The following is a 20,158-nucleotide window of genomic DNA, read 5'->3' as shown; positions in this document are numbered from 1 at the left end:
CATGGAAGCCCTGCTGGTTTTACGTTGTTGTTGTTGTTTTGTTTTTTTTATTAAATTTGAATATTGGTCTCCAATCACAACATTTAACTGTCAAAACCCTGCAGTTTTTTTGTGGACTGAAAACAAAACAAAACAGAACTTCACCTGACCGTCCATCGGCACGAGGGTGAGGAGACAGTGACTGAACTTTCATTCATGGGTGAACTTTCCTTTTAAGATCTGAAAGCAATGAAGGTACGGTGAGCTGCCGACTGGGGAAAGGTGACAGGTGCTTTGAGTGACGCTTACCGGCCATCACAGATCTGATTGCACTTCTTGCTCTCAGCATTCTCCCTCCCCTCCGTGCCGCCCTCTCCTCCACCTCCTTCCTCTCCGGCTCGGTCATTCTGGAGACGTTGTCATTTGCGGCTGTACAACCGGCTCCTCCTTCCGCCATCGCGTCAATCTTCTGGAGAAGCTCTGTCACCTGAGCAGCGTCATCCTCCCTCCAGGTGCTTTTGTCTAAAAGGTGGTACGTGTTTCCGCACCTCTCCAAAACATGTGATGTAACCCTCCATAGATGTTTCCCTTAGTCTCCCACACCTGGTGAACACCACTATTGTTCTCCTCCAAACAGAGTCAGCCAGCAGGTACGGGGGGGCCTCCAGGGACCACTCCCGGCCTCGGTGAGAACTGACGTGTATGACCATGAGGAAAGCGTGAGGTCCCGGTGGGCACGTCGACATGCAGGCTGACATGTTCCCATTCAAAATGTTGGGGTCTTGGACCGAGTAGTGGATCCCCCTCTCGGGGGTGTTGACCACGATGACTCGGCGGCCGTCGTCAAGGACACCCTGCCTCCGAGTGCACATCTTCACGTCCCTGCTGAGGTCAAACATCTGTCGTTGGAGGATGGTGTTACCCGCTGCACTCTTCTCCAGCCAGTCAGGTCCCAGGAGCACCATCCTCAGGTCCTGTGGGTGGAGACTGCTCCCTGGTGGTAGCAGAGGTGAGCCAGCAGCAAATATGTCATTGAATAACAGTGCAAATGAAGCTGATTTCAGAACATAAACTACAACATTACAGGTCAGTTTGAATCATAAAACTTTTCGGTGAATTAATGGAGACTGGAGGTTCATTTAGGATTGTGAAACAGCAGAAGGCACATTAGTCTTTCAGACAGGGAATCCAACAACAGCCCTTGACCTTGTGACTGTTTTGCCAGCGGCCAGTTTTCAATCTCGGCGTGGAAAAAAAAGAAAGAAAGTTAAACTGCTCCGAAAAAACAAAATGTCACAACAGAGGCTGAAGATTACTTGATACGATCAAACAGCCTCTAAATACAATATGAAATAAGTTTCCAGAGGGTATTCATGAACTGCATTCATGATTATGATTCCTTTGAATATCAAAAGGGCCGAGTCGATGTATTTCTTCATCATACCTTTGCACGTCTGTTGTCTGCAGGCGGGTGAAGCTTCCCCCTCCATCTCTGGTTCAGCTTCTGTATCTGTCCATGCTTGTATCTTATAATCAAAATGAAGCCAAACATGCATTGCCGTCAACCCGTGTTACAGTGTCCGAGTCAGCTTTCTCTTTCAGTGGTCAAAGTCCGGCCGAGCGCTCGTCACGTAAGAGGTGAGAAATCAGATACTGGATTGTACGGCACTGCACCAGAGTTCAAGTGGAGTTGCTTCCCACGGTGACACTTTTCAACTCTTTTATTTGTTGTCATGTGCTGTCACTGGTTTCTGGGTCAATCGATAACCAATAAAGCAATCTCTTTTGTGGCTGTTCACGCCAAAATATCAAAGTGGATATCAAATCAGACCCGAGGTAATAGATCCACTCCACGATCGTTTCCCCAAACTGACTTTGATTGTCGCTGGGTTTACTGTTTTATAGGAGCGACTGTGTGCTTGAGGGGGTTTGGCATATTCCAAAGACACCATTTTGACTCTTATTGCAATTGCGACATGCATCAACAATAACAGAGGGAGTTATTTTTGTGTCACCGCTCATATTTTAGAAGTCTATTTATTTTAATCGAGTACAGACCTTCCACTGACCCGGGAAGCATCCAGACCTCTCAGATAATCTGAGACCGGTCCACGACCTGAACCCGCAGTCAGAGGAGAACATGTTGAGGCAGAACATGTTCTGGTTCCAAGCAACAAATACCTGGAACAAACTGCTAAAACCGTCAGTGCCTTCAAAACTAGATTGATGACTTTAATGTCACTTTTTATTAAGTTAGTATTTCCACATCATTTTGCTTTTCATGTGTCTTTTTATCCTGATTCCGCTCGTTTGAGCTGTTTCATCTCCCTCCTTGTGAATTTCTCCTGGAGATTAATAAAGTATCTATCTATCTATCTATCTATCTATCTATCCCTTTCTGATTTAGTTCCTGTTCTCATATTTCTAGTTTTATTTCCTTCTATTATTTAAATATACTCTGATGTTCTTTTGTACAGTATAGAAGCACCTTGTTGCTGAAATGTGTTGTATTAAGATTTTTTTCGAGGTCGTGTAGCGATTTTGATCAGTTGGATTAATAGTTCCTCCCTGGTTTAAGTAATAAATGTCAAAGGTGCAGTGAAGTATTAACAAAAGCAACACCCACACTCCTTCAGCTTCCCCAGAAAGCCTTTTTATTCAGATTCAAATTCAGAGTTAATGCCACAGCTGTTGCATTGCCTGTTAAAGAATCCCTGAGTCAGAATTAACTCGATTCAGTGACGGTGCAGTTTTGCACATCATGCAAAAAGTAACTGACTACAGTAAGAAACCAGGATTGATTACAAAGTTTGAAAAGTGCTTTTCAAGCACCATCTGTGACTGCAGCCTTCTGTTTGTTGCTTTAAATACAAGACAGGTATCACCAGTGTATTTACAGCTCCACCTTCAAAGGTGAGATATTGAGAATAACCTTAGCAGGTAATCTGCACCCGGGAGACCAGCTCAGCTTAATCCTCCTCGCCTGTCGCTTCTCTCTTCTAGGTGTCAGTGGTACGTTTGGTTGGGGCCTGAGTGCACGGCCTGTTTAGCAACAAAAGAACGCGTTTGCCATTCCTTAAACGGATTTCTCATTTACATTATGTACACATTCATACAGCATCTCAACATGTCTGGCCTGATGGAATTATACAAGGTCTATAGCAAAAGAACAGCTCTACAACTTGTTAAAGTGACATTCTTCATGTGTTTTATGTACATATTTTCAAGTAACGCAGCCTCTACGTCCTGTCACACTTCTAGGACTTCACACTGCATCTCGATGGAGAAGAGCAGGATGAGTGGAGGATGGATGGATGCCTACGTGCCTCGGTGAAGATGAGATGACGGGGAATGTGGGGGGGTGGGGGGTGGGGGAGGTTGTTTGTGTGTGTGGATCCAGCTATCACGCTGTGCTGCCTTCCGCGTAGAGAAATTCACACAAATCCAAATAAACCAAAAGAGTTGCTTTGTGGTTCAGTTCTTTAATATTCTTTAGGTGTTGTAATTGAAGAAAACATAATAATAGCTTTAAAAACAAACGCTGATGCAAGAGGTCCAACTAGCTGAAGTATAGTCACGATCTTTAAAAAGTCAAGAGTGGTGTCAATTTGTCACATTTGATTAAAGAAAAAAGAAGAAGAAGAAAAAAAACAACCAGAAATAACATTTACTTACTTTACCGAATAAAAAACATCCAGTGTAAAATGTCTCAGCATCTCCCGTTTTCTAAGAATAAACACTTTTTTTCCCCTCCTGTAGGACAGGATGCCTTCATAACGGATGCAGTAGGTTGGGATCAAAATAAGAACAGGTCTTTTGAAGAAAAGAGAAAAACAGGCTAAGATTCTAAAGCTTTTCACAAATATATTGAGGTAACTCAACTCAAAATATCTTCTTGTAGAAAATGTGGATTGGTTACAAAGAGCTCGTTTCAACTCCAAACACAAGAGGAGACTTCTTCTTCAGTTCTTTTTAAAGTTGTATCAACAAGCAAATTTGGGATTATAGCCCCACAAGCTTGCTTGCTATACTGAAGGACATTTTCAACTTTAAACGCATCACTACCACCTGGGCTCAGTTAGCTTCTACATTTTCACACAAAAATTAAGCAGCACTGACTATTAAGGCTTGCATGAAATCTGTCTGGGTTGATTCTAGAATACAGAGGAAGTACACGACATAACACTATTGAGGAGTGATGATCCCAGCAATCAAACCGACAGAACAAAGTTATGATTAATACTTCCTGTGGCACAGGGGGGGACGGGGACAGGGGGGTTGAGAGGAGAGAGCAGGACAGGAGATACGCCGTGCTACCGTTGTGTGTATTTGGGATGAGGAAATGTGGCTTGGTATAAATCCGTTAACGTTTAATTTGGGTCAGAGTAAAAAAACAAACAAACAAAACAACTCCTGTAGAACAGATGCAAACCTGAAATGTAAAGACCAGCGAGTGCACCGAGACTGGCTGACAAGTGATGACAGTAAAACGTCGAGCAGCGGTCCAGTAAATGAAACAGCAGCTTCATCGTTTACCACTTCAAGTGATTAAAAATGGCCTCCCACTGAAAGCCTCTGGTGATCGACCCAAATGAACGTGTATGCGTGGACCGCAGTGTTTTAAAGGGGTGACGAGTAAGCGATCCCTTGCCCGAGCAAGCTTGAGTTAAGGCAAAGGTTAAACATCACTGTTACAGTCTAAATCTGGACTACAACGAGGAGAACACGCCAGCAGCTGTGAGGTGAGGTGACAACAGTCGGTGACCTTTTCTAGAAACTGGGTTCAGCGCAACAGTCCCATCAACCAGACCAGGGTGCACTTCACCTGTCCCGCCTGGCATCAGACAGCTGCCTTCCTGTTTAGAGTCCCTGGTTGAAATAAGATCACATCAGGGTGAGAGTGGTGGGGGGGTAGGGGGTAGGGGGTAGGGGGTAGGGGTGGGGGTGGTCTGTTTATGTGTTACACCATGGAATCCTAATAAAGCAGGTGAAGGACTACTGACATGTATCGGAATGAGTCTGTGGGTGTCGGTACTTCGGGCTACAAATGAGACCTGCAGCAGCCAGGTAACCTTGATGAGGACACTTTACACATTCAGAGCCCTTATGAGTTTAGCAGACACCAGCCTCCCAAACCAGGACGTTATAAAGGGTCAGTTCACTGCAATCACAAGACTAAAAAAAATACTCCAGCCGTGGAAACGTGATTTAACTCTCCAGGGTGAATTTAGGTTCACTGGTGGAGCTTCAGTTGGTTACACATCTGTACTTAAAGTCAAGAACAGATATCGTTTAGCAGGTTCTGGGGCAAGTTTACCCTCAAAATAAAGCCTCCACTAAGAGCTGTCAATGTTTTTCTATGAAGCGAGACATAAAAACACTGCAGCAGAGGTTATTTTACCATGAACAAATTACATCCACCTCCACTGCAAGGGAGCAGCAGTCAATCACGGCTGCGACTCAGTCTGGTGGCCTTTGTGATTCGGGTGAACTGAGGCGGTGCGATGAAGGAAACCAGGCTGGGCCTCAAGGCACCGGTTCCCATTGCAAGTCCCACTTCAGTGAAATGGATGGAGGTTACAATTAGAAAAGATCAAATGCGCTTCGGTTTGTGCTCTGTGACCAAAAACAACAGGTATGCCGCCACTCCCTAATTGGCTGATGACTGCGACAGGAAGTGGAGGTAGGTAGTGCAAAGCAGGAAATGGGCTAGTTGACTGGCTGTCCATGTGACCACAGATAGTTGAGGAGCTTAACCTTGTGTTAACCAGGATTTAATGGGACTTGGATGGGGACAGTGGGTCGCCGGCTGGATTAGGATGCAGGGGAACACGGTGCTGGAACTCCCCTCCTTGTGTTCTGTGTTAAACCAGAGAGCTTCAATGCCACACCTCCCATGCTCTTGCTCTAGTGCCATTAGTATTTCTAACTCTGGTCTCTATCACGGTTTCTCAGCTGAGTCTCCTCCCCCACCGACCAACTGACTCAACAGTAGGAGGAGAATGGAGTTGGGTGGGGGTGAGACGCCGCAGAGCGACCGTGTGGAAATGGTTGTACACGGAGGGGGTGAGACACATTAGTTTTGCTTCTTAGCCTCCTGGTTGCCATAACTGGAGCCGGTTTTCTTAACCTCAGTGACCCCAATGAGACGGCGGATAGCGATGGAGGCTGGAGGGAGAACAGAGGAGTGGGGAGAATGAGGACGACGGTGAATTTTTAAGCGGTAAATTTCCACATGAAGAAGACCAAGTGGTTTTGTTGCGAGGGCCCGTGGGGAGAATGTCAACCTACCGATGATGAGGAAGATGATGAAGCCGATGATGAGAAGGGGGGAACCGCTGACCACCACCCCGCAGGCAAAGTTGATCAGGGGTGAGAGCAGCACGGTGGCCCAAAACAAGAAGTTGAGCAGCGTCCATGGCCGACGAGGTGGGATGATTGTGGGTCCGGGGAATTTGCCTTCCTTGTTGTAAATATCCTGTAAGGCATCCTGGGGGGGGGGGGGGGGGGGGGCTTTTAGCTTACTAAGAAACATAAAATCATCCTCATCAATCCTTTACAGCCATGCTAGCAGTGTTTTACCTTTTCCTGGTAGAGCTTGTGCAGCCAGTTAGCGCACTCTTTTTCATCATCTGGTATCTCCTCTACAGGAAACCGCCTGGAGGGGAAAAGACGAGCGAAAGCAGAGACGTGAGACGAGCACAGAGGACTGAAACTGTCTCCAAAGCAAGACTGCTGCACTTCTTGAATAAGCCATGCAGACGAGCATGATTCAACATTCAGGAACGAAGGTGTACAACACAGTTCGAAGGTCGCTTGCACAGACCACGGCTACAACAACATGGTCAGTCTCTGGCTGCTCAACTGTGGGTGCCCACTGCTGTGACGGTGGTGGCGACTAATAACCTCTGAAAGAGGAAAAGCGAAGCAGCTCACGGTTCATCAATACAGGGACTCAGCCTTTCCACCTTATTTTTGGTACTTGATGCTCTTTAAAATGCTGCCTCGTACACACACACACACACACCCTTCGACAGGGTCTCCAGGGTAAAGGGAGGATCAAACCCCTGACCCTTCAAGACCCTAGATGGCCACCCCACCTGCTGACTCCTCTTTGGGGAATCCTGTCGTTTCTGGGAGGTGAACTGAGGACTCCAATCGGGCTGGAATCAACCAAAGACATTCTTGGTCGACTGAAGCCCTCAAATTTCGACAAAAATTCGAATAATTTTATATCTGAAAACTCTACTGTGTCAACTGTCAGCACAAAACCTGTTGAGGAATATTTAGACAATTGTTTTTGTCACGTCATCATAATTGACCGACGCTATCATTTGTCCTGCGCACAGAGCGAGACTGAACAGAGGAGCTCAGCATCGCGGCTGAGACACAAACAGACTTTTAAATTAAAACTTTACTCTTAAACACAAAAGGCCAGTCCACGGTAAGAATTTTTACAATTACAACAAAACAATTATTAGACTAAAACATTGAAATATCAATGTTATATTACATATGATATATGTGATAATATATATTATATATTATATATGATATGTTCATACACTCAAAACTGACGGGGCAACCTAAGGTGGACACGTTAGCTCACCGTTTCTAGGTGATACGCCGTCATGTTTGTGGTGGAGCTGTGACATGAAAACTGTTGTTTGCAAACTTTGCGTTCGACTTTTTCCCATTATCTATTTTCATGAAATGCTGCCACGCTGCACATGTCTTTGACTTGGTGGACGAGGACTGACTTTAAATGAAACCGTCAAAACTAAAAATACATTCATCAAACCACCAGACGTTGGCCTTCTAGGACTCTTCAGTCTGTCTGTGTCTAGCGGGTCGGGCTAGTCCAAAATAGCAAAAAACAAGGGGGTGTTCAAAGATAGATTGTTATCTATGAAACGGGGGTGCTTTCGGTACTTTCCTCCTGATGAAATTAACGTGGCAAAAAAAATCGACCAATCAGAATTTTGGTCGAGCCAGAACGTATCGACTAATAAATCGACCAGTCGACTGGGAGATTACAGCCCTAGACTCCATGATGAAGCTCATGTGTTTTATACAGAAATACAAAGCAGCGCTACTTCAGCCATGATGATTCTGATTCGGACGTGGCAGCATTAGCATTCGCACTGTGACTGGGCAACCAGTATTATACTGAGAACACGATCTCACACTGATAGTGCTGATAGGTCTTAAATATTGTCCTCGACTCTCCAAACGATTCCAGCTGTTCTAACAAGTTTCCTGCATCAACACTCTGGATGCTAATCAAAAATCCTAATTGTGCTGTTAATATTTTGCGAGTGCGCCAACAGTCATCGCTGCAACCACGTCACATTATTAACAGAGGAAGACGGTTCCAGAATGTTGTTCACATAACTCACCCCAACTATATGTTCCTCTAATGAAACCTTTCATCAAGTTTCATATTGTGATAAATATGAATTTTTTTTAATCATATTTCCTGTCAGGTCAACGAGCTCACATTTCCCTGCAAGAGGTTTCCATGACAAAAGATGCCTTTTTTTTCCATACAGCAGGCATGTTAGACCTGCACTGGTGAGTTCTCACGGGTAAAGTGTGGTGGCGCTGCTCTCACTCACAGCCAATCAGCGGTACCGGATTTCTCGATACATTTGCTGCTGCTTTCAGACGCTGTAAAAGATTTCATAGACTGAAGGAGAAGCTTCAACTACGGTACAGAGCAGCTCTGGGAGACTGATGCCCCGAGAATCAGCCGTAATCATTTAGTGATCATTAAAGAACTACTTAGGTGCCACACAATCACGCAGGTGGGCAGAGCAAATGTTAAGGCCAGGACGGCAGTTGGAGCGCCATCACTAAATTTGGGTCCATAACGGTTTGTGGTAACATCTCACTTCCTTTGTCTTTGCCACTGTGTGACCACTAGGGGACTCTCTCAGCTAAAACACATGACATTCATTCCCACATGAGGCTTACAAAAATGCAACCACAACCCTCTGCCCAGATTCTTCCATTTCAGTTATTTCTGTCACAGGTCCATGTTCCCAGCCAGTAGAGGAAGACTGGTCCCAGTCTGCTCTGTCACTGGCACCATCACAGCTAATGTGTTAGGAGTTATGAGCCCAAGAGAAGCTCCTGCTATGATCAGTGGCGGTGCACGGATCAGTCGAGGCTGGCTCACCTCACGCTCATGTCTGCCTTGTACGTCTTGCCGTTGACGATGCCCAGGAGAGTGGGGGTCTGGTTGTCTTTGAAGTTGAGGGTCACATCATAAACAGCAGTCACTGTGAGAGAACACAGATTTAAACAATGTTGTGTTTTGAGCACCGTGAATGTGACGTGTGAATATCTGTTCATCCCACCTGTGCCCTTAAGACACTGCAGTGTGGTGGTGAAACCTTTGGTTCTGGGTAGCAGGTGGTACTTGAGCTTGGGCAGGCCTTTACTCTCTGCTACCTGCATGCTGATCTGGTGCTTGTTCTCTGTGAAGCGAGTTCCCTCACAGTACAACAGGAACTGTGGAAGCACAAGAGCTGCATTAACACACACACACACACACACACACACACGAGAACCATATCAACAGCCTACGTGAGGAGCCTGCCACTCCGGTGTCCCACTGGCGACCCTGCCTAGGCTGGGGTGAGTTACAGATGGAGTTTGCGTCAGTGTGACGCTACACTAATAACATGTGACTCTGTCTAAGTCGGCACAACAATTCTAACAAACCCCCTTGTTTATCTGAACACACCTACACTTAAATCATTAGCGGTGACAGATGCTTAACCTGTGGGGTAATTACTGAAGATCAACCGCTGATCTGCCTAATCTGCTGACTGGTCAACTTACTGAGAAAATCTGGGGGGGGATGCTAAAAACTATCACAAAAAAGAAAAATGAACCTGCTGCATTCTAAAACTGTCAGGGAGTAAATCACTGCCAACTCATAAGACAGAAACAAGATGTTTTGCATCTCATGGCAGAAACACAAACTCCACCGACTGTTTCTGCACAGTGGAGAGATTGACAGAAGAAAATAATCACACAGCCTCCTGTAGAGAGATTTAAATACAGCTGGGCCTGTCAGAGGACTTCATTTGTATGTCAATGCCAAGATAAATCTAGGTAAGAGACAACTGGGTCAAAGGGCGGCGTCTGGAGTCCCTCGTGTAGTCAAAGGCTGGCCAGTCTTTTCCGATGAAACTTGAAGCACGTTATGAATCAAATCTCACATTATAATTCTGCTTGGTCACAACCTGGATCTCATCCCATCAATTCGGACGTCAACAACGTCTGCACTCGTTTTAACTCGCTCGCTTCTGAATCACAGCTGACATGAAGTTCAAGAGGCCGCCAGTAATGACCCACAATGTTAAGCTCTCACTGTAAACATAAATCCCAGCTGGCAGACAGACGTTATGTTTGACCTCTGACCTACAGTCAAGCGTTTTTCAAACACAGTACAACACAGCACAGCACAAACACGCCCTACAGTGTTTGCCAGGATGGCAACAGTGAACAAGACCTTTGTCCAACTGTGCTATTGGAAGCTTTTCCCTGGTTTTCTTAGGTGATGAGATGTGATTTTTTTTCCCAAACGAGCAGCATATCCAGCAGTCGCCTGTACTTTGACTCCTTCGACAAAAGGTAAATCATCAAAGTGAATCATAAGTGATAGAAATGATGTCTAAAACGGCAAAAAATGAGACTGCAGCTAACATAAATACTGCCAAACATACGTGAACACTGAGAAATGAGTCCTGACCACGAAGCATCATAGTGAATGATCTACTCAGGCCACGAAATGACAGAGTCTACGCTGGAAGTGTGGAGACGATATTTCTCAATCGCATCAGCGCAACTTGTGAAGTTTGGACTAGAGCAGCAGATGCAACAGCAGGACTGGATGTGCAGCAGCATGTACCTACCCACATATACTCAGGATAGTCTTTGAGCCTGTCTAGTCCATTAAAGACAGTTTTACGGTCCTCCTCCCACTTTCTTTTGCAGAAGACTATTTCTAGGAAGTACCAGGTCCAGCCAATCAGAGGAACCTTCAGTAGCTCATGCTTGGCGAGCACCTTTGAACTCTAGAACAGAACAGGAGGAACAGGTTTTAAATAGTGAAGCTTGGATTTCTCACAATCAGACTTGAAGTCTAAACTGGCCAATAAGAGCATCTCATATGAACTACATCATGATAACAATCTTATTTAGGGACTGCACCGACCCCGAGGACTCCGTATCGTTCACACATGGTCCAGCCACAGAGGAAGTCGATCTCAAAGTTGTGGTTGAGGATGATGATAACGTGCTCTTTGCCAAACTTGTCCACCGTAGCCTGGTCAGTGTACAGGGTGCAATCTGTGCCCGACCACCACTCCAGCAGCATCACAAGCTCTGCCAGGGACGACAACACATCACGTGCATCAGTAAGGACCTGTCACTCACCTGTGATGAACAAAAGAGTAGATTTTCATACCCAAAACGTGAGGAATATATTCTACTCACGGCTCCAGAGGGAGTATGCGAGCCGGCAGTTGATTCTGCGATAGAGCTGCTTGTTGATTGGCCAGAGGATGCAGGTGCAGAGCTGGATGAAGTTTATGATGAGGCCGCTGACCACAAACACAAAGCCCATCAACAGCTGCAGGATGAAGAGGCTCTTGAGGTAACCCAGCAGAGTCATGGTGGAGGAGCCTGGAGAGGTGAGTGGGCTCCTCTCTAAACACTACGACCAAACTGAGAGAGCACAAACAACATTTAGGGGAGAGATGGAGAAGAACGGGACAAGATGGCGATGGTAGAGGAGAGTTTCTGACCACGGTGGGATGCTTTTACAAGCCGCGTTTACACGGTCCTTCAGCCAATACTACTGACCTGAAAGACAGAAGAAGAGGATGTTCAGAGAGGTGGCAGAAACACCTGGAAGGCAGCAGTGCATTGCCGTTAAAGACTTGAATCTAGTATGTCAGCCTGTTTTATTAAACACTGGGCTGTTAAAACTTTGTGCTTGTCCTGAATTGCACCGACAAAACCAATTTCACTGGAAAATATTGTTAAAGCTCAAGCCATATACATTTAAGTAGAATTTTCTAAAAAAGAAAAAAGGAGGCAAGCATAGGTTAGCATTACAGTTTTCACTCCACTGGCACAATTTAAAAATAAACACAAAAAAAAAAACAGAGCTCAGAAAACTTTTTTAACTTGTCTTTAAGATGTAGGCTCAACCTTCGTCCCACATCGCTCCATATCTGAACTCAAGGAACTGTGCAGTGGATCATGTTGATAACGTCACAAGTTCAGCTGCAAACTGCTTATTTTTGTGCTTTCACAAAGTCATTCAGGGGATGCGTGAGTCCACAAAGCTGTCGTCAAGGTCAATCTGTGCATACTGAAAATGATTAGCATCCATTTCAAGTCGAACACGCAATTAATGTTTTGTAAATGAATGAAAAGAGAATTAAGGCTCCAAAACCTTCCTGGCTAAATGAAGGGAATATAAAATGAAACATTCACCGGTGCACTGGGAATGTTTGAGTCAAACACAAAGCTTCTGTAACAACATTTAGAAGCAAATTAGGCCCGATTGTGGAGGCAACAACTGTCTCATTAGTATACAACTGCGACACAAGCAACATGAACACAGTACACGTCTACAATTCTTCCACCTTCACTGTTACAAGTGTCAGCAACAATGTGTGAGACTCAAACACACTGAGATAACAATCCTCTCCAGCACCCAGTGTCTTCTTACCAGCGTGTAAAACTTAAACACATAAGTAACCCAGCATCCGTCCAGTCTGAGAGCAGAGGTCCATTCCACTACCCCCCCCCCTTTTTTTAAATTAGCCTTCATCGATGACAGCACAACACAGTATACAGAACAGAAATAGAGTTGTCTGGGTTTTGAGGAAGTTCAAACCTTACATGCGCATCCACTGTACTTCAGCTCAGTGTCTGCCCACTGTCCGTGAAAATGCCTCCAGATGAAGTAAGAACACACTGGGTGGTTGAAATGCTGTCACGTGGTTGTGCGTGTCACAGATCACCTGACTAATCTTACTATAAGTCCAAACATTCACGCTCATCTGATCTGTGTTGCAAATATGACCTTTGTTCCCACTTGCAGCGCTTTAGTTGCACTGTGGCACAGATCACTCTTGACTTTGTCATGATGATGATGATGTCAACAGTAGCTAAGAGATTTTAAAACGGTGAACAAAAATAGGTCATGCTTTACGGGTTGTGGATGCAAGTTTTGTTTTTTTTTTGTTTTTTTTTTTAAAAAGGTCTCAGAAAGTTCCTCAGTCCAATAACAATCTGTGCTTTTCAACAGGAACATTTACGCAGCGCTTTCAAGGCGGGAATGTTGCAGCGCTGTTACACTTCGCCACCTGGATGGAAATAGATGGAGACACAAGGGGACAGAACCTCGTGCCTCTGAGCCACCAGCAGTGGCAGTAATGGTACCAAATCAGCATCAGTGTGAAAAGAACCAGCGGAATGATAGAACCGGCCCTTCAACACACAAAAGCTGCTGAGTTTAGGCTTCCAGAATGCTGTATGAATCCATACGTTACACACGCTTTGCTTGGTTCTGTGTTACTAAGCCAAGAGTTGTACTGGCAGAGTAACTGTTACTTTAGGTTCTACAATAATGCAGTAAAAGACAAGGGGCTTATTATAAGACTGCTTACAGGGTGATGTCAAAGACGTGGCCAAACTAAGATCCAAGTCCTGCATGCAGTTGCATTCCTTCACAACTTCAAGTCCAATTTAGGGTATTTCAAGTAAATAACACAGACAACTAACTGATGGACAGCTTAGACGCACGACTAATGGTCTTGAGGTGGACTAGCAGAGAAACAGCAGACCCCCTGTCCTGGTAGTTACTCAGGGAGAGGACATGCAGAGGGAGAACTCCTACCAGTCTAATCAATTACCGAACTCAACACTGAAGCCTTTTTAAAGGAAGGGACACACTGTTCTTCCAGAGGAGACTAAGATTATTCAGAGTGCAACAGGCTCCTACAGATCTTCTCTATTGAGCGTGTGAGGTACAATACAGTGGTACCATTTTGGAGGAAATTCCCTGGAGGCATCACTTGTATGCTGCACTCACAAGAGTGAGACAGACAGTGTGGAGGCGTTAAAACGCAACACAAAAATGGCAGAGAGTGCTAAGGTGAACATTAATAAGCTGAGGATGTGCAGGCTAATTGCACATTTAGAGTCCTGTCGTAGCGTCCCAAGCTGCCACCAGATACCTGGCCTGCATGACCTGGTCATCTGATACCGAGTGGTTTAAGAGTAACAACATGCACAGTAGGAACAGGAACTTCTCAAAATAAAGACATGTGAATCACTTATTGAACGGCTATGAAAAGCAGGAAACTTATCAGTATCAGCTGAAAACTGTTGTGGAGGTTCTGTTTAAACAGCTCTTACATGTGTGGTTTTTGTAGTGTTGACCGAGGCGGATCACGCAGACAATTCTCCCGACAGAAACTGAGAAAAAATGCTGCTTTCCTAGGCTGCCAACTCTAGTGGGACGCCATCCCTGCACTCCTGGGACGTCGTTACTGCCGCTGGTCTCCCAGTCTACAGACATCTCACCAGACTAATCCCAGAGCATAACGACATGTTGCTATTTCTGAAGAGGAACAAGAAGACAAACTGCCGGAGCTTTATCTTATGGCCTGTTTATTTCATTCTTAGGTCTGAAACGTGACATTTCAGTTCCGTCCGTTGATCATCAGAGGAGCTCGTCAGCACAGCCCTCGGTTGCTGCAAGATTCAAGTTGTTAATCAGCAGCTTCCTAATGTATAAAAGACTATTATTCACGTGAACAAGCTCTAACACAGGAAATCTAGGCTACTATGCTGCTTATTCGGAGCACTCGGCCCCAGAAGACGTATTTTTATGCTCACCTCCTGCACAGATCGCTGGTACGTGATGCTGCGATCATGTGAATACTCATGTTTGGGCTGCTATTTGATAGTAAAATGAACCTGTTGTCATGAGAGACAAACGTTGCTGGCATTTTAAATGGGTCACAGACACCCTTTCAAATGACAATGGTGCCACATTATGGGGGGGGGGGGGTGTTTCCTGTCACATGATGTTTTCTTGTGCCTGATGAGTACAATGGGTTGGCATGACATCTCTGAAGCGCCCTAACATTTACTTTGGTGCCTTCCACAGATATTGTTCCTTCCTGCAGGGTGGATACTGCAGTGATCGGCTGTGGAGCCCAGGTCTAAATGAACACCCATAAAACTGATTTTTTACAACAGACCCCTCAAGATCATCAAAAAAAATAGGCCTTTAAATTGTTGTCATCTGATTTTAGCACCGTTTACAGACACGTTCTGCCCTACCGCTCCACCAGTGAAGGTATTCCTCCCTTGGTACACCCACGGGCCCATCTCTAGCATCCCAACTCAACCTAGAGGAAGGATTAGTCAGTGACTGGGCGAAAGCTGCTTAGGGTCAGACAGCTGTTTCTGCCAACAAGTAGTTTGTGTTTGCCAAGAACCTTTGATATGGGAAAAACTGTTTAGACGAACACCGAAACCCACAAGCACAGTACTTCAAAAACATTCTCGGCATTCTCGTCTTGGCAGCAACAGCAACTTTGATATGCCATTTTAATTCTTTATAAAAAGAGAGAGCGAGAGAGAGAAAATATGAAAAGAGAAATAATTTGGCTCCATCATCTCCTGAAGATGTTTTTTAGAATACTCACAGTTACTCATCGTGAGCAACTTGACTACAGGAGCCAACTGGCTTCACAAGTCCTCCAACTTCTTTAACTGTGAGTAAGCATTTGATGACACCTGTTGATGAGCAGTTTCTATGCAAATCCTTCACCATGAAGACACGATTCATTGGGCCTGAGGCTCTACGCTCCACTGATTGCAGTCACTTTTCACATGAAAGACTCAGGAAGTGTCCCAACAGCCACTCCCGGGTTTTAAACTCACCAGTAGACGTAGTAGGCCATTGCCATGACCACCAACGCCCCACAGATCCCAGTGAAGATCATCACCGCGCTCTGGTTCAGCATTTTGGCTTTTGGTACTTCACCAAATCAAAGCCAAAACAAAAAAACTGAGGAAAGGGCCTGCAGTGAGCAGTGGACCGTCACAGGCTGTCCTGCTTCATAGCCATGATAATCCCGCAGAGGACGAGAGGGAGATTATGATGATGACAGCAAGAACACCTTCTGCTGGAGGAGCCACCTGATCAGCGCTAGTGTTTACTGGGGGCCAGAGAACCTCCTCCCACAAGAAACGGATGGATTTCCAAACATAAAAACAGCCACCGAAATGATATCTAATAGCCACTGTGACCGTCAGTAGAGTCCACTGATGACTGCGAGGCAGAACGAAAGATGGCTCACTCCTGGAGGGAGGGAGGCACACATGGTTCTGTAAGCAGTGTCTTAGATGTATTCCCATCCTCTAATCCAGTGGATCAGATTAGGGCTGATTAGCAAACTACAGGCACCCTGGATATGTCACCTTTCATTACCATTAACAGGGGAGGAGGCCGGGCTCTCTCCAGCCAGGGTGGAGTAAGCAGAACAGCATCTGGTGCACTAGACCAACCAATCCTTACCTCACCTTTCCAATGGCCAACAGTTACTATCACCCAGCCTTGGGGGGGGGGACTGACCACAAATAGAAAGTGAGAGTAGTGGGGGTGTCCATTATAACCTTCAAGTAACCCCCTGTTGTCTTGTCAAGTTGTGCTTTGTTTCAGTTCAGTCAAGAGTAACAGATATAAATGCGATGTGTCCGCTCCCCTGAAGCCTTCACCTGCCACCGTCTCAGGCACCAACATGTCTGTACCCGAGCCTGTAGGTGCTGAGACACACACGCGCACACAAACATTTGTGGGAAAAGACGACGGAGACGGTTGAGTTTCCAGCATAGTTATTTCTGATGCTCCAACAAGCAGAGCTCTCATCTGCGATCTGAAATGAAACAATGCTGGATCAATAAATGATGTCTTCGCCCCAAACAGCCCTCTGTGTGTACACGTCAGATCATTTATTGGTAAAAATCCTCAACAATTTCTTGTGTTTAGCCTCCAAGCTAACAATAACTTTAACCCAGGCTCACTCAGGGCTGCCCAACCAGCTGTTGTCATTCAAGTGAAACAGGAGTTTATTACAAATACGTATAAACTTTAATAGATTTCTTATTTCGGTGTCAAATTTGAGCAGTATACATACAGACTAGGAAGTTTATTCTTCTGATAAAACCTACACATGGAGGCAGAGTGCTCCTGAACGCATGGATACCACAGCAACGCTAAGCTGCTCTTCAGAAATCAAAAATACATTTGCAGAGTAGTTTCAAAATACATAGGAAACAATAAGTCAAAATTAGAAAAAAAAAAATCTAAAAAACAAACAAACAAAGATTCCACCCAGCCAGATAACGGAGAATCTCCTTGCATCAATAGAAATCAGCTACACCCTTTTTCAAAGCTCCCCTCGGGGCTTTGGGTTTGGCCCCACAGCAAGAGACGGCTGATAAGACTCAAGGACACAGTTCTTCTTTCCATAGTCAGTAAAGGCGTGGAAGTGGTCAACTGATATCAAACAAATGGCTTAAACCTGAGGTCCCCTCAACGGCATGGGCACATTAGAAGATAGGCGTTTATCTACACACATAAACGGCTCACGGTTCAACAGGACGAAGCCTGATGAGGCGATAAGGGTTCAACAGGTCACCGCAGGTTACTGCACATGCGAAGGCACTTGTCACTGGACTTTGACAGACAGACACACACACACACACACTAAAGCCTTGATAGTTCTGTTAGTGAATTAATTTGGATGAAAAATAAAAATACAACATAATGGGTTTTTTTTGGGTGTGTGTGTGTGTGTGTGGGGGGGGTGCAGAATTAAAGTGTCTGAAATTCCCAGCAGGATTTCACTAAACGAAAACATTTCAATCAAAATAAACTAAATTTGAAAAAACTTTTTTTCCCTCCACCCTCTGGTACATTACTGAGTTGACGAAAAGAAAAAAGACAACAGCAACAGAAAAGGCCAAGCGATATGAATAGGTAATGCTCATGTCGAAAATTACCAATATCATAGCAGATATTTAGCCAAAGCATTAACTGCTAATCCATAATTTGCACTGCTGTGAATTTTAACAATGAAATTCCACCGTTTACTGCACATGGTCTCAAGGACTAACGAGTAACCAACCTCCTCCACTTACTACAGTCTCTGTGCAAGCGCCACACACAGCACAACCCGTGTGTTTTGAACGTGTTTGGTGAATAAAGGGACACTAATAATCAGTAGCTGTATTTCCCACAGAGCTAATGAACTTCTCTGCTGGTTCCCAATGAGCACCACAACGTTATAATACTCACTCAACAGCGTTTCGGGTGAGGGATCGACCCTTGTGCCGTCAGTGGGTAAATGGTGAACTCAATGAACTCTAGTAACCTATAGCTGCATGCGTGGTACGACATCGTTACGTAGGAGAACTCGCAGACAGCTGGTTAGCCTGAAGTGCGGTGGGGTGCAGACGCTTTACAACCCCCTTTCATTAAAACGAACCGTGCAATACGTTTCCCTTTTACAGTATCACGTCACAATCTGTACACCACTTAAACACAGGTGCACGTCGGGCTTGACACCTCGAATAAACCGACGTTCCACAGCGTGACTACTTGCACAAAGTGCGGCATGGTTAGCTTCGTTAAATGCTCCGGTAGCTGCTAGCCAGCATGCCCTGCCCCGTTGTACCCAACAGTAACCGGTGTGCTTTTGACACATGTGCCCGGGACGTCAGCTGGCAGCCCGGTGAACACAAAAGTTACAAGCATCGGGGGAGAAAAGAAGATTAACGAGCCCGTTTAACGGTCGGTAGCCGGGACAACTTAGTTCAAGCTAGCTGACAGGGAGCCAGCACCTGCCGTTAGCATACCCGACCGAGAGGAACACCGGGCTGCTAACGGTACACGCTAGCATGCTACAACATTCCAAATCTACATCTCTAGTTCAATAACACCCTTTGAGAGGGGAGGGGGGTCGACTGGTAGTTGACCCGTGATGCTCGCTCGCTAACGTTGAGCTATGCTAGTTAGCTAGCGCGCGTTAGCCGGCGGTGACAGTGGCGGTACCGAACGTACTCTTGTCTGTGCTTACCTGAAAATGATTCACTGGAGAGTCGGTAGATTTTGTTGTTAAGTTTTGTTTTGTTTTTTTCTTTTTTCCCCCGTTGCTTTCCGGCCTTGTGATGGCGTGAAGAAGAGGAAGAAAAATAAGCCTGTAACGGAGCCTCTTTCTTTTTTCTTTTCTTTCTTTTCTTTTTTTTTTTTTCACTTGGGTCTGTTAACTGAAACGGGACCGGAATGACTTGAGGTCATGCGATTTTCAGGAGCACCATTGTTTGACGGTTAAAGCCCCACATTTCCTCAAAGCCCATCTGAAGGTGGCATGCCCAACATCCGGTCCGCCCGGCCCCCTATTTATTCTCCAAGAAAATACACTAGTATCAATTGGTCGCTACAGTTCCACACCTACCGAACCGAATATTTCCATTAAAGGTAAATGTACTGGAGAATATTTGCATTACTACACTATTAGAAATACATTTATCTCGGTCCCATCTCAACAGTTATGATCAGCGTCGTACTTGCTGACTTGAAGCACTCCGAGTTTTTTTGTTGTTGTTGCCATGAATAAAGGTAGTTTTTTTTCCTCCTAAAATAGAAACAATTTTAGTGTTATATTGCTGTGCTACAGTGCCTTTAAATGGCTTGTAGTTAAAACAATAAAATCAGAAAATACTAGTTGGAAACCTGACTTTCGTTTAATTTGAAGGATAAAGACTTCTTTCTTTGACTGGTTGATGTAACTGTTATTGGCAAATTAATAAATCTAAAAAAAAAAAAGCCTTTTTGTTGACACCCCAGTTTTGTTTTTTCAAAGTTGAAATTCCATTTTTTTTTATTTACACAAATATAATTAGCATACACATTATTGTCATTATTATTATTTTAATTTTTATCCTCATGTGTAGTACTAACACGTCTTCCTGCTCTCAAGGTGCAGGCAGGATCAACTCTGGCTCTCTTGAGCCCTCTGCTGGTGTTTCTGAACAGCTGCATGTTCAGAGCTGTGGGATCAGGCTT

At 45.0% G+C, this 20,158-nt stretch overlaps 1 protein-coding gene across 2 annotated transcripts; it reads right to left on the bottom strand.

Annotated features, from left to right (window-relative positions):
• Positions 1–2,641: 2,641 nt before the first annotated feature.
• On the bottom strand, positions 2,642–19,482 carry agpat3 (1-acylglycerol-3-phosphate O-acyltransferase 3). 2 transcript variants are annotated; one of them, XM_086219811.1, is made up of 10 exons: positions 19,170–19,482; positions 11,802–11,859; positions 11,491–11,721; positions 11,210–11,379; positions 10,908–11,069; positions 9,342–9,495; positions 9,161–9,263; positions 6,562–6,637; positions 6,271–6,469; positions 2,642–6,147 (listed from the first exon to the last, which is right to left on the bottom strand). In XM_086219811.1, exons 3-10 carry the CDS (start codon positions 11,666–11,668, stop codon positions 6,056–6,058), a joined length of 1,134 nt encoding a protein of 377 aa, XP_086075937.1. In that variant the 5' UTR covers positions 11,669–11,721; positions 11,802–11,859; positions 19,170–19,482; the 3' UTR covers positions 2,642–6,055. The 2 variants fall into 2 exon arrangements, with proteins under 2 accessions (XP_086075937.1, XP_086075936.1); XM_086219810.1 differs by lacking the exon at positions 19,170–19,482 and adding an exon at positions 15,970–16,417.
• Between the last annotated feature and the right edge of the window lie 676 nt (positions 19,483–20,158).

This window comes from Aulostomus chinensis, chromosome 12 (genome assembly GCF_037954235.1).
Source record: "Aulostomus chinensis isolate RoL2024-O1b breed Wild chromosome 12, RoL_Achi_v1.0, whole genome shotgun sequence".
In the NCBI taxonomy this organism is placed as follows: Eukaryota; Metazoa; Chordata; class Actinopteri; order Syngnathiformes; family Aulostomidae; genus Aulostomus; species Aulostomus chinensis.
This window is presented reverse-complemented; position numbering and strand designations above follow the sequence as displayed.